We start from the raw sequence: 13,242 nt of genomic DNA, 5'->3' as shown, positions 1-13,242 counted from the left end.
GTGTAATTTAGAAATAAAAGCTTCACCATAAATATCTAGACAGTATCCCTTTAAATGGTATCTATCTGGTATCTGTATATTATTGTATGATATAGGTTACTGTCACATTGTTGAACACATTAGGTGGAAAAGTGGCAGTCAAAATGCCCCTTTTGACCTGTCCCCATTTAGAATAGTAATCTATTAGTAAAACTATGTTTGAAGCACATGTAGTGCTCAGAAATGATCAAGCAAAGAGGTCTGCCTGTTATACTGGGACCAAACATTTGTGTGAAGTCTAGTTTACAGTTACTCCTTAATCTCTCCTAGCAACATATACATCTTGGCCTTGTGGCTGCACTAACAGCATTGCAGTAACAAGCAAAGAAAATACTGAACAATGCTTGTTATGTTGCTAGGACTGGGCTTTGAGTCCCTATTGCACTATAGGCAGGAGCCTGGGGAGCTTTGTGCATAATCCAGCTCTGGTAGTAACTAGCTGTAAGGGCTACACAGCAGACATGCCAACCTGATACTTTGCAATAGCAGCAGCAGAACCTGTTGTCTTCACAAAAGTTTTTTTTTTCATTTGCCAGGGGAAGTATTCTTGGAGATTAAGAGCCCAATGGAAGATGTATATAAAATCTACTGTTACCAAAATGATGAAGCTCACACTGTGCTGGAGACTTATGAAAAGGATCCTGAAATAAAGGAACATTTAAAACACTGTACACAGGCCTTGAAGTAAGATTTTTTTGAATTTAATTAGTTATCATTTAGCCAGGGTCCACTAGAGACCGATGCACAAAAAAAAAGCTTATTTTTAAATCGAGACTCGTAGAGACTAGTCTATATATCTCCAACTGCTTCTTACAAAACCTTCAGAAAGCTGGCATGCTTGTGTTCGCAGTTGGGATCCTTTTGTGATGATCCTAAAAATAGTTCATGGAAGACTCTGCCTTCCATTAGCAACACTATAAATAGACAGCCTTACTAAATATCCAGTGCAAAAACAAGCCATTTGAAGCAGGAAAAGAAAGAGGCCGGCTCTCCAGCTGCTGTGCAGTAACGTGAGTCGAATATGAAGCATCCAGTGGGGAAAGAAAAATTGAGTGACACTTGGAAAAATCCATTTGCACCAAGTAAATATATGGGAATCAAAAGGGGTTATGTCACACACTGCAACTCCTCCTTGCATTTAAAGTCAAATCAGATGCAGTTGCACCCAAAGCGCTAAATGGATGTGCATTACTTTGATCACACTACTTGTGACAGTTGCATGTTTGCATCCCACAGGCTTAACCACTGCAAGGATAGACAAAAATCAATGTTAGCAGTGTCCAACCACGTGACAACTTAATTTCTGTCCAGTTTTGCTATATTGGGCTATTAAGTACATCATTATACTAGCTATCTGCTGAGAAAGCAGTAGTCCAGCTTAAAAGCTAACCAATCACTAACTTTTATTGTGTAATTGCCATTGAATTAGGTAGGCATCCTTTTGAAGGCCGTTATACACAAAGCTCTAAATTGAACTGGTGAAACAGCACATAGCCTATTATTGCTCAAATGTTAATACCTTGTTTCTATGGGGGCCACTCACCATGACGCTGTGTTTGTGATGGAAGTAGTGTTATAATAAAACCATCATGTGACACTTGTGCCAACTCCTGCCCATTTCTTGTGCAGTCAAAGCACCTTCCACACTGCTCACTGGAGACAGCCCTGAGCTTCATCCAAAATACACACTGACACCTTGGTTTGCCTTGATGTGTGAATTTCCTTATGCAAACAAACTGCTCGTTTCAACAACAGGCAAAGAAGTGCATTCCTGCCTAGTGCTTATTTTGCATCATTTGAGAACTTTGTTGCCTTTATTGTGTGTCTGCAATAAAGGAAATGAAAATGATTGTACAGTGGTACAATGGAACTATAGATGGCTAGCTCACAGAAGAGCTTCTAAAAAGTAATATAATTACCATAAATACAGTGTTACTAAGGGGGCCTGTCCCCCAGCACAATTTAGAGTTTTTTTCTATGGGAACTGAACCAAACAGGGGCATAACTACAGAGGAAGCAGACCCTGTGGTTTCAGGGATGGGGGGCAGGAGTGTAGGGGGCTCAGTGAGGCCCTAATTAATAAGCAATTTTATTCTATATTGGTAGAAAAGGCCAACTTATCAATATTTTGGGGCCCTAGATTGAATTTGCTGTAGGGCCTAGTAATATCTAGTTACTCCACTGGTACCAACAAGAATGTTTAGTATGGTACCCATGCTTGAGAGATGCTAAACAAGATGCCTTGCCTGTTCTGTAATGTGTTGCAATCTGTCAGAAAATCCCTGCAATGTACATTCTACTTTTTGTCAGCCCCCACTCAAATGTATGAATGCAAATTCCGACAGTACTTTTGTGTCAGCCATTTCTTGGAGATGCACCACCATCATTAAAGATGATATCTCAGATGCAATATTCTGTAAATAGTGTCTCCCAACTTTCTCTAAGTTGTGTGCATGTGCATGTGGACACAACAAATCGCAGTGCACTAAAAGAATTTTGGACCCTTTATGTCAGTCCTTTTTCTGTTGTTGGCCTTTGTTCTTGCTAAGCCACATGCTTGCCCCATAGCATGGCATTGGTCAAAGTAAAACAGCAGAGTCTGGCACATAAGAAGGAAGGATTCTACATTTGCTCTTTTTTGTAGAATGTAAAGCTTACAGAAATATACAGTATGCTTCTTAATTACCATACACTACAGACAAGAATCAGCAAACTTTAACCTAAGTGATTGTTTAGGTTTAATACTGGTATGCATACGGTCACTATGGCCCTCAGGCAGCTATGAAGTAAGCTAAAAATAAGGTTATGTTTTTGAAGTCACAGCTCTCCATGGATGCGCCTGTGTTATTAACAAATGAGTCAGCTGGGAAGATTTGTACTGAGAAGAATTTAATTTAAGCGTAATAGCCAGTCTTTTACTATACTGTATGTCTGTATTGTATTTGATCAAATGAATAAGGAAAGCACACTTTACTCATTTATCTTTTTTCCCTTATTCCACAGAAAGATTTATGAAGATCAGTAAGTACAATGTTTTTCTTTTTCTGTTGTTTGTTGCCATATTGCTAAAATAAAGGTCAAAGCTGAATTCAATAATAATACAGAATTATTACTCAAATCCCAAATTCAGTAAATGCATGGCAAGAATTTTACAACATAACTAGCAAAACTATAATTATTTCTGAGCCCTATTTTAGGCATAATAATATGTACCCTTCATATAGTGATAGTTGGCCTCATTTGGCTGAACACACCCTAACAGTATCATGCCATACCCCTGGACTGCTAGGCCATTCCCCCTTTTGTCTTCTTGTATTATCCTATATAATAAAGTCCAAGTGTCTCTGCGTCCAGTCCCAGTCCCTGTGTCCGTGGAAATGCGCTACTGCGCATGTGCCCCACGGGCCCGAAGTCTCGCGAGAGCTTGCTGCAGCCCAGCCGGCGCCGCCATCTTTATTTTACTGACGCGGGTCACGCTACTTGTGGCTCGAGGTGAGGCGAGATGTCGTCTTTGTGGTGGATTGAGGGGAGAAGATAGTAGGGAGTAGAAAGGAGGTAACAGGGGAGATGTGAAGTGTTCAGGGCTATGCTGCTAACCCCCCTGGCCACCAATATTAACACCCCCCTGGCCACCAATGTTAACCCTCCCTGGCCACCAATGTTAACCCCCCCTGGCCACCAATGTTAACCCCCCCTGGCCACCAATGTTAACACCCCCTGGCCACCAATGTTAACCCCCCCGGCCACCAATGTTAACCCCCCCTGGCCACCAATGTTAACACCCCCCTGGCCACCAATGTTAACCCCCCCCGGCCACCAATGTTAAACCCCCCTGGCCACCAATGTTAACCCCCCCTGGCCACCAATGTTAACCCCCCTGGCCACCAATGTTAACCCCCCTGGCCACCAATGTTAACCCCCTAGCCACCAATGTTAACCCCCCTAGCCACCAATGTTAACACCCCCTGGCCACCAATGTTAACACCCCCTGGGCACCAGCATTAACCCCCTGGCCACCAGTGCTACAAAGGGGGCCCTGCCTACTAATGTTACCCATTCTGAAATGTTGGGAGGTATGTGACGACATATGTTCTAGCGCCCATTCATTTAACGGCTTAATGTCTAGTAACACAATAACACAAAAGGTAGGTGGTGAGGAAGTTTGTGGCCAACCTTCCAGAAAAATAATGGCAGCTAAATAAAATCAAAGCTAAACTTGCAAGCTGAGCCAGTAACACTTTCTCAGTAGCTTTGGGAATGAATTGAAGAAGAATATACAATGGTGTAAAACAGCACAGTAACCTAATTCCATAAAAGTAATTAGTACATGCAAAACAAATTCATTCATATTACCAAGTAGACAGTTGCCTGCATGGACTGGACTGTTCCTGACACTAGCCAGCACTTGCATTATACTACAAGTAATCATTTTCCTATCAAAGAAACTTTCCAAAGTGATTTAGAACCTTTGAGCTGGTGCCAAAGGCTGATTTAATGTCAGGACAGGTGGGTTTTTCATATACATAGAAGCAACGAACCATAGATTGCTTCTCTCCTCATTTTCATACAGGGAAAAAAAGTACTGCTGCAGCACCTCTTTGCTGCAGAAAGGGCGAGAGTAAGCCCGAAACGTTGCCTAGTTGTTTGACCTAATAAGTCCAAGTTTTCACTTTTTGCAACAAAGAGATGCTGCAGCAGTATTTTTTTCCTGTATATCTATGCAAACCCCTGGCAAGGGTTTCCGGACTGCTTTTCACCCAACCTACAAGGTTAAATAAAGTGGTTGAAGCACATACAATATTGACTACTCTGGTCTCTCCTCATTTTCATGCTCTACCTTTAAGTGATTAAAGGTACTATATCTTAAAATAAAAAAGGGGAAAGAAATGGAGAAAGGGTGAATATAAAGCACTAGCTGCCAGGAATATTTCAATGATACGGTAGGTCTGAATCGAATGTGTGAAAATGATGCAAAAGCCTTAGCATGAAATAGATTTAATGTGCTTCAATCTGCTGCTGTGCTTTTCCTTGATTTGGAGTATGAAACTTAAAATTAAAATGTGTGTTTGTTCTGTTTGTTTGCCTTGCACGAAAGCAAACTGTTCAGGAAATATCCTTGTTTGCTCAGTATCAATAATCACTGATCCACCTTAACAGAGCATTAGGCGATAATCAGTAGTGTCTGGGGACACCCAGTGGTGATGGTGAATGTCAAAAATCGTAATGTTATGTACAGAGACTGTTGACTATTACTAGTAGATGTTACCTTCATATCAAAGACACCCTTTTTGTCATAAACTCATTCAGTTGGTGTCATTATTTTGTAAACTATATATTGGTGTTGCACATTGTTGCCCTTTACTGACTACTCCTGTTGTCAATGCACCACCCATCACCAGTTGTAATAGCAGAAACTAGTTTTATTATTCTCTCTCTCTCTCTCTCTCTCTCTCTCTCTCTCTCTCTCTCTCTCTCTCTCTCTCTCTCTCTCTCTCTCTCTCTCTCTCTCTCTCTCTCTCTCTCTCTCTCTCTCTCTCTCTCTCTCTCTCTCTCTCTCTCTCTCTCTCTCTCTCTCTCTCTCTCTCTCTCTCTCTCTCATTATTATTATTATGACTGATGCCACTGTAGCATGTAGAGTGAGTGATTAGCATGGAAGTGCCTTTGTAGCCCCATGGTGTCCCCTGGGGCTGTACTATGAGCCTGCTGTGTGAGAAAGGTAAGAGTAGAGAATGTCTCTCTATAACAGAAAATCCATCACTCATTGTCCTCCTTGCTTTGTCTTATTCTGTAAATGAGTGAATGACAGTCTGTGACTGGCAGTTGAATGTTAGAGTTGAATGTTAGAGTTCCAAAGGATAATTCCCATGTAATTTTTCTTTGACGCTTTAACTTTGGCCTTTAAAAACAAAATACATGCATATTAACCCCACAAAAAATGTGTCCACTTCAAGGGGGGTGTTGTATGGCATCCAAAAATGACAATAATTTTAATTATAGTTTTACTTTTCTTTGAAGCAGAAGTCCTGGTTTTATTGTAGTGTATTTCTTATCAGCCCTGTGTTTAGTTCCATTATCTGTAAATTAAACAATGCCCCATTTGTTATTTAGAACAGAGCTTTATAGGCTAGGGACAGAGGATGTGGATCTTGTCTGCGCCCGAGCTGAGGCAGGTCAAGATCCACATCGTCAGTTCCTGTACATGCCTAGACCTGTTTGGTCATATTAACTGGCAATCAGGGTATGTTTGGACAGTCATGCAGCCATACCGACCAATAATACTGGGATTCTGGTCAATAAAGGACACAAAAATTTCCATTCATTGGCCAAAGGATGGTATAAGAGCATGAACGAATGGAACGAATTAAAGGTGGCCTTGCACATGTATAGTCCCTCATATAGTGTCTGTCACCCAATTGAGGTGATTCGTACCTTGTCCGCTCATGCATGGCAACCTTTACGGCAATATCTTTAGGCCTAATGTTATTCCAAGTATATAAGTGTGACAGGGTTGGGGTCAGGGGTCATAGGAACAGCTTGGGGTGTTGGGTTTCATGACAAACTGGTGCCTGCATTGGGGAGTCTACAATGCACATAATGTGTATCACTTAATATTTCAGGGGCAAACCAAACCTGTTGGACATGGGATCTCTCATGATTAAGCCAATTCAGCGTGTGATGAAATACCCACTCTTGCTATGTGAACTGCTGAACACCACACCTCAGAGTCACCCGGACTATAAACCACTTCAAGACGCATTTATAGCAGTCAGAACCACCAACATGAACATCAATGAACTGAAAAGGAGGAAGGATCTAGGTAACACAAACATTCTGCAAAGTTAAATGTTCTAATACTGGGAGCCGATGGTTTTCATTGCTGACAAAGAGCCAGGAAATAAAACTCTGATAAAGGGGCAATAATTCTGCTACACCATATAAGGAAGCCCAGACTGATGTGATTCTATGGGAAACCTAATCATTAGGGCTTATTTACCAAGTGAAGGGCACTGCACCTGCATGTTGCTGACTGGCTGCAGGTCTCTGTGCTCAAAATACATGAGTCTGTACAGCACTGTATTCATGAGGCTCAGGCTGGTAATTGGGGAAATAGCTGTCTCCTCTCTTGCTTGTCAATGAGTACAAAGGGGAGTGACTTTGTACTTGCAGAGGCACATAAGTAAAAGATCCCTATTGTTTCTAAATTAGTGTAAATATAATTCTTTGGTGTCAATGGTCATCCTCTTCATTTCATTTCGTAAATTGGGTGCCCTTATGCTTATACAGCTTTTAAAGGAACAGTAACGTCAAAAAATAAAAGTGTTTTAAAGTAATAAAAATATAATGCAGTGTTGCCCTGCATTGGTAAAACTGCCGTGTTTGCTTCAGAAACTCTGCTATTGTTTATATAAATAAGCTGCTGTGTAGCAATGGGGGCAGCCATTCAAAAGAGAAAAGGATCAGGTTACACAGAAGATATCAAATAAGCTCTGTCTGTCTAATGGTGTTATCTGTTATCCATTAGTTAACCTGTGCCATATAGCCGTTTTTCAATTTCCGCCACAGAAGCTGGTTTATATGAACTAAAGTAGTGTTTCTGAAGCAAACACATCAATTTTACCAGTGCAGGGCAACAGTACATGATATTTTCATTACTTTAAAACACTTAAATTTTTTGGTGTTACTGTTCCTTTAATTTAAACATAAAATGCCATAGATTTGTTATCTACCAAAGCTCAACTGTGAAGTTGTTTCCCATGTGTTTTAGTGCTGAAATACAGGAGGGCAGATGAAGAGGAATCACTGAAAGACAAGCTTTCCAAGCTCAGTATTCACTCCATAACAAAAAAATCCAAAAGAGTAACCAGCCATCTGAAGATTCTGACCGGCAGAGAACAGGTACATTATACATTATATTTTCCAGCTGTCTAAAACATGCACAGAATGCAACTACAAGGTATTTATATTTAAAAACCCACATTAAAGTGCAATTTATGGATTTTGGTGTATACTGAATCCTCCACAAAAGACTCCTAACCGAATCTGAACTCTAATTTACATATCGAGGAAAATGAAAAAAAATCACAAACAATATCACGTGTAGTTGTGTACAATTTTAAAGTCACGTGCATTTGTATTTAGTTCAGCTGAAAGCTTATGATTTGGCTGCATCTGAATTCTGCGAAATGTATTAGAATTCCACTTAATCTTGGATTCAGTGCGTCCCATGTTTGTAGGTTAACTGTATGCTATTCAGATGAAAATGTTCACCCTCTTTTTATAAAAGCTTTATGTAGAATGTAAATTAAATGTATATATTCCAGCCATATGCACTTCTATTCAGGCCTATCATAAAAAAAAAATGTGTTATGAATGTACCGCCAGCACACATTAAGGATTTTCTATGGAAACATATTCTAGGTGAAAGACCAAATATTTAACAAGGAAGAAAAAATATTCAGAAGTTTGGAAAAGACTGTGAGACTGTGTGTAAAGAACATTTCATTTACCCTTCAACATATGCAGGTGAGTCTTTTAAGGATAAATGTCTCTTTGAGCTCTTCTGGTTGCCATTCCTTTCTATCTTTCAGCTTTTGTTGGACATATGAAAATAAGGTCATATCAGGCCATTATCTATAGCTAATGTGCTAAGAGCAAAGAAATATACATTATAACAGATATAGGTGAAAAAAATATTTGGTACGTTGTATCTTTTAACAATGTTAATGGGTGTATGTGTGCGGTTGCTCTAAATCAGTGATCCCTGATCAGTGGCTCATGAGCAACATGTTACTCACCAACCCCTTGGATGTTACTCCCAGTGGCCTTAAAGTAGGTACTTATTTTTGAATTCCTGGCTTGCCAAGTTTTAGTTGCATAAAAACCAGGTGTACTGCCAAAGAGAGCCTCCTTGAGACAGCCAATGCACATAGGGCTATCAAATCGCCAATCACAGCTCATAATTGGCTCTCCAACTTCTTTTACATTTGAGTGTGGCTCACAAGTTGAAAAAAAAATCTGAGGATCCCTGCTGTAAATGATCAAAAAGGTATCATACAGCATAAAAAGGACTGGGAAAATCCCGCCATATTAATGTAAACTGCATACTTTCGCTAATACAGGATATGGGGCCTGTTATCCAGACTGCACAGGACCTGTGGTTTTCAGTAATTTCCATACCTTAAAAGCAGAGACAGACACGTAGATTCGGGGAGATTAGTCGCCTGGCGACAAATCGCCTCTTCTTTGGGCGACTAATCTCCCCGAACTGCCTCCCCGCCGGCTAGAATCTAAATCTTAATTTTTCGAAGTCGCCCGAAGTTTCCTCGTAAGGCAATTTTGGGCGACTTCGGAAAATGAAGCTCTCCGAGTGCCATCCCGCCAGTCAGGCCAGGATCTGTGGAAAGGCCACCTAGGCCCAGGCCTAGGACGGCAGGATTTTAGGGGGGTGGCATGCTGCCCAACCACACCCACATTGGTTTAAAAACACTGGGGATGCGCTGGAGATACAATAATTTTTTAAATTTCTCATGCGCCAATCCCCATTAATTATGAAAATTTGCACGAATAAAGGGGGGGACAGGGGTGACGAACGGCAGTGGGCCTAGAGACACCCACTATGTAAATCCGGCCCTGCAGCCAGTGATTTAGATTCTAACTGGTGGGGAGGTAGTTTGAGGAGATAAGTCACCCAAAGAAGAGGCGATTTGTCGCTGAGCGATTGAATCTCCCCGAATCTTCTCATCTGTCTCTGCCCTAAATCTACTAAAAAATATTTTAAACATTAAATAAACCCAACAGGATTGGGACTCCAATAAGGATTAATTATATTTTAGTTTTGATTAAGTACAAGGTACTGTTTTATTATTACAGAGAAAAAAGAAATCATTTTTAAAAATTAGAATTATTTGCTTATGATGGAGTCAATGGGAGATCGCCTTCCCATAATTCAAAGCTTTCTGGATAATGGGTTTCTTGAAAACAGATCCCATACCTGTACAGAAGAATAGGATAAATGTACCAGGCAGAGAATAATATTGCCTGTATCATATTCTACATTTTGCTATAGCACACAATTCATGCTACCAGAAATCTAACAGCTTTGACTCCTTGGTGCAGTGACAGCATTCTAAGCATGGCAGGTTACAGGTGCACAGCAAGTGTCTCATGGGGTAAACCTAAAGGGAATCTTAAATATTTTTATAATTTAAATCCAGAGAAATGTAAAAATGAAAACTAACTGCAAACTTTTTTAGAATACCGCCATCTACAAGAGTGATCCCCAACCAATGGCTCATGAGCAACATGTTGTTCTCCAACCCCTTGTATGTTGCTCCCAGTGGCCTCAAAGCAGGTGTTTGTTTATTATTGAATTCCTGGTTTGGAGACAAGTTTTGGTTGCATAAAAAATGGGCGTTCTGCCAATTAAAGGCTTCTTAAGGGCTCTTACACACGGCCGTTCCGACCTGCGCTCCCCTGCGTTCCGTTTTTTGGCGTTCAGCCGCAGGGGAGCGCAGGAATAGACGCAAGTCATTATTTGAAATGGGGCTGTACTCACTCAGGCGCGTGTAGGCGCCGAACACAGGTTCAGACGCAACATGCTGCATTTTTCCTGCGTTCGGCGCCTACACGCGCCTGAGTGAGTACAGCCCCATTTCAAATAATGACTTGCGTCTATTCCTGCGCTCCCCTGCGGCTGAACGCCAAAAAACGGAAAGCAGGGGAGCGCAGGTCGGAACGGCCGTGTGTAAGAGCCCTTAGGCTCTCAGTCCACATAGCCCTTATTTGGCATCCCCAGGAACCTTTTTCATGCTTGTGTTGCGCCCCAACTCTTTTTACATTTAAATGTGGCGCATACATAAAAAAGGTTGGGGACCACGTCTACAACATTCTAAAATAAAATCTCAAAATGAACTGCCTGAAAAGTCAAAACTATGCTTAATATTAATTTCATAATTAACTTTTTTCCCCATTAGGATGCAATGCCCCTGGCTGCTCAAGGTGTTTTGGAGATGCATCACATTCTGCATGATGATAACTACAATAGCAACGGAGACCTGAATAACCACAATAAAACTGGAGAACAGTATAGGAATTTTGTACGTTAAATATGTCAAACATCTGTTTAGGCAACTTAATTTATTGGACTGTATTTTTGTAATTGGCAAACACACCACCCTCTGTAATGGTAATGACATATGGGGCACTTCTTTGCAGGATTGCCATTCTTTCTAATGGAAGGTTTTTTCCAGTACTTTGCCACCCAGAAACAGTTTCCCACTTGGTTCTCCCTGCTTCATAGGAACACTCCAGAGAATGAGCACTGACCCATTTGTGGCGACCTATTCAGTTTGTTCACCAATGGCACCAAAATATCTATTATTTTAGGAATAGAATACATCACAGTGTCAATAAATTCTAACAACCTTTCAGCACTCATTTCTGACAAACTTTCAGTAAAAAAAAAAATCCAAATAGTTTTTATTCCCCCTTAAACTGCTTGCCTTTAAAGAAATAACAATGGTGGCTTAATTTAAAAGGTAGGGTGGATTCTCAGGTAGGTGTCCATCTGAATTAATTAGGGTAATTATACAGGGAAAGCAGAAAGAACACAGACAGAATGAAATTCCAGATTAATGGGATTAAAACTGACCTATACAGACCATGAGATTTACAAGAGTATTTACATTTTAATGAGGAATAACAGGGGAAAATCCTGCAGTAAACAGAATAAAACAGAGGAGAATTTTAAGTGAATGAAAAGCTTTTACTGGCTTTAAAGGACCAGTAACACCCAATTTTTTCATACCTATAATGATAGGCAAGGTTTGCTTACCCTTAAATTAAATTTTCAGCTTGAATTTGACATTTAAAGTGCCCCATAGGAGAAAGGAGAAAAGGCGACTTGAATTCTTTTGTGTGCTGAACTGGACTGCAGCTTAAATTTATGTTTCTATTCCTTCAGACAGTTTTGGGGTTAATGATGTGAGCATATATTTAAGCTGCAGATGCTGAAAAAAAAATCTTAGGTGCTTTAGGTCATTGGTGCAAAGCTGAGTTCTGGTTCAGCACACAGAGGAATTGAAACTGCTGTCATTTTTTCGCCTTTCTCCTATGAGGCACTTTAAAAGTCAAATTCAAGCTAAAGATTTCAAAAAATCCAAGGGGAAGTAAGCCTTGCCTATTATTATAGCTGTTTTGGGGAGAATTATGCATTGGAAAAAATTGATGTTACTGTTCCTTTAAGGAAATCACAGGTCTGCCGTTAGGCTGGTGTTGCACATTGAGTTTTTCAGCCAAAGTATTTGACAGGTGTCAAAAGATTTTTTTTGGAAGCCACCCCTAATCACCCTTTACCTGTAATTTGCCCCTGAATTAATGTTAACATTTACAAGTGAAAACGCCTAAAGTTCCCCTTAAGATGATCATACACTTGCCAATAAAAGCTGCCGACAGTCCGAGTCGGCAGCTTATTGACCCATGTGTGGGTCCCTCCGACGGGCAGGGGTAAAAATCATGTGGGATCACGGACCGCATCTATTCGTTGATATGGTCCCGCTATCAGACCGCCCGTAGGGCCCAAGATTGGATCAGCCCGATAACGGCCATCAAGGTGGGCATATAAGGGAGAGATCCGCTCGTTTGTCGAAATCGCCAAACGAGCGGATCTCTATGTGTATGGTCACCTTTAGTTTCCTCAGATGCAGTAAGTGTTGGGCAGAGCATGAGGCATGATCGTTGGCATAACATGACATGGCTAGGTCGTAATGGGGTGTGATTGAAACCCACCTAATATGCAAAACCACCAGATATTTTTCCTTCAAGCTTAATAGTATCATTGGGAAAGGACCACATTGCCCTGCACAGGTCCCTCTTATGATTCAATCATTATGTCCCCAAAATAAGGATGGTCAAATCAGGCAAAATTAAGCAGATCTTTTTGTTAATACATAATATAACTAGGCAAATTAGAATGCTCTTTACCTACAGTATATCAAGTAGGGTGGTCCATAACTGATCTTACCAAAAAATTAAATGTACATGTATATAGTTATACAAGTATAGGATCCATTATCGGGAAACCCGTTATCCAGAAAGCTCTGAATTACAGGATGGCCATCTTCCATAGACTCCATTATAGTCAAATAATTCAATTTTTAAAAAAAAAATTAAAAAATTTTTCCTCTGTAATAATAAAACCGTAAC

At 40.5% G+C, this 13,242-nt stretch overlaps 1 protein-coding gene across 3 annotated transcripts in view; it reads left to right on the top strand.

Annotated features, from left to right (window-relative positions):
- Window positions 1-13,242, top strand: part of arhgef38.L (Rho guanine nucleotide exchange factor 38 L homeolog) — a 41,331-nt gene that overhangs the window by 15,000 nt on the left and 13,089 nt on the right. For all 3 annotated transcript variants that reach the window (XM_018251855.2, XM_018251863.2, XM_018251871.2), the window contains exons 4-9: window positions 576-723; window positions 3,043-3,060; window positions 6,657-6,856; window positions 7,805-7,935; window positions 8,458-8,562; window positions 11,013-11,135. In XM_018251855.2, the coding sequence (XP_018107344.1) occupies window positions 576-723; window positions 3,043-3,060; window positions 6,657-6,856; window positions 7,805-7,935; window positions 8,458-8,562; window positions 11,013-11,135 (725 nt within the window). The remainder of the gene's footprint in view (window positions 1-575; window positions 724-3,042; window positions 3,061-6,656; window positions 6,857-7,804; window positions 7,936-8,457; window positions 8,563-11,012; window positions 11,136-13,242) is intronic.

This window comes from Xenopus laevis, chromosome 1L (assembly GCF_017654675.1).
Source record: "Xenopus laevis strain J_2021 chromosome 1L, Xenopus_laevis_v10.1, whole genome shotgun sequence".
Taxonomy (NCBI): domain Eukaryota; kingdom Metazoa; phylum Chordata; class Amphibia; order Anura; family Pipidae; genus Xenopus; species Xenopus laevis.
Note: the sequence above shows the minus strand (reverse complement) of the source record. Positions and strands in the feature narration are given on the sequence as shown.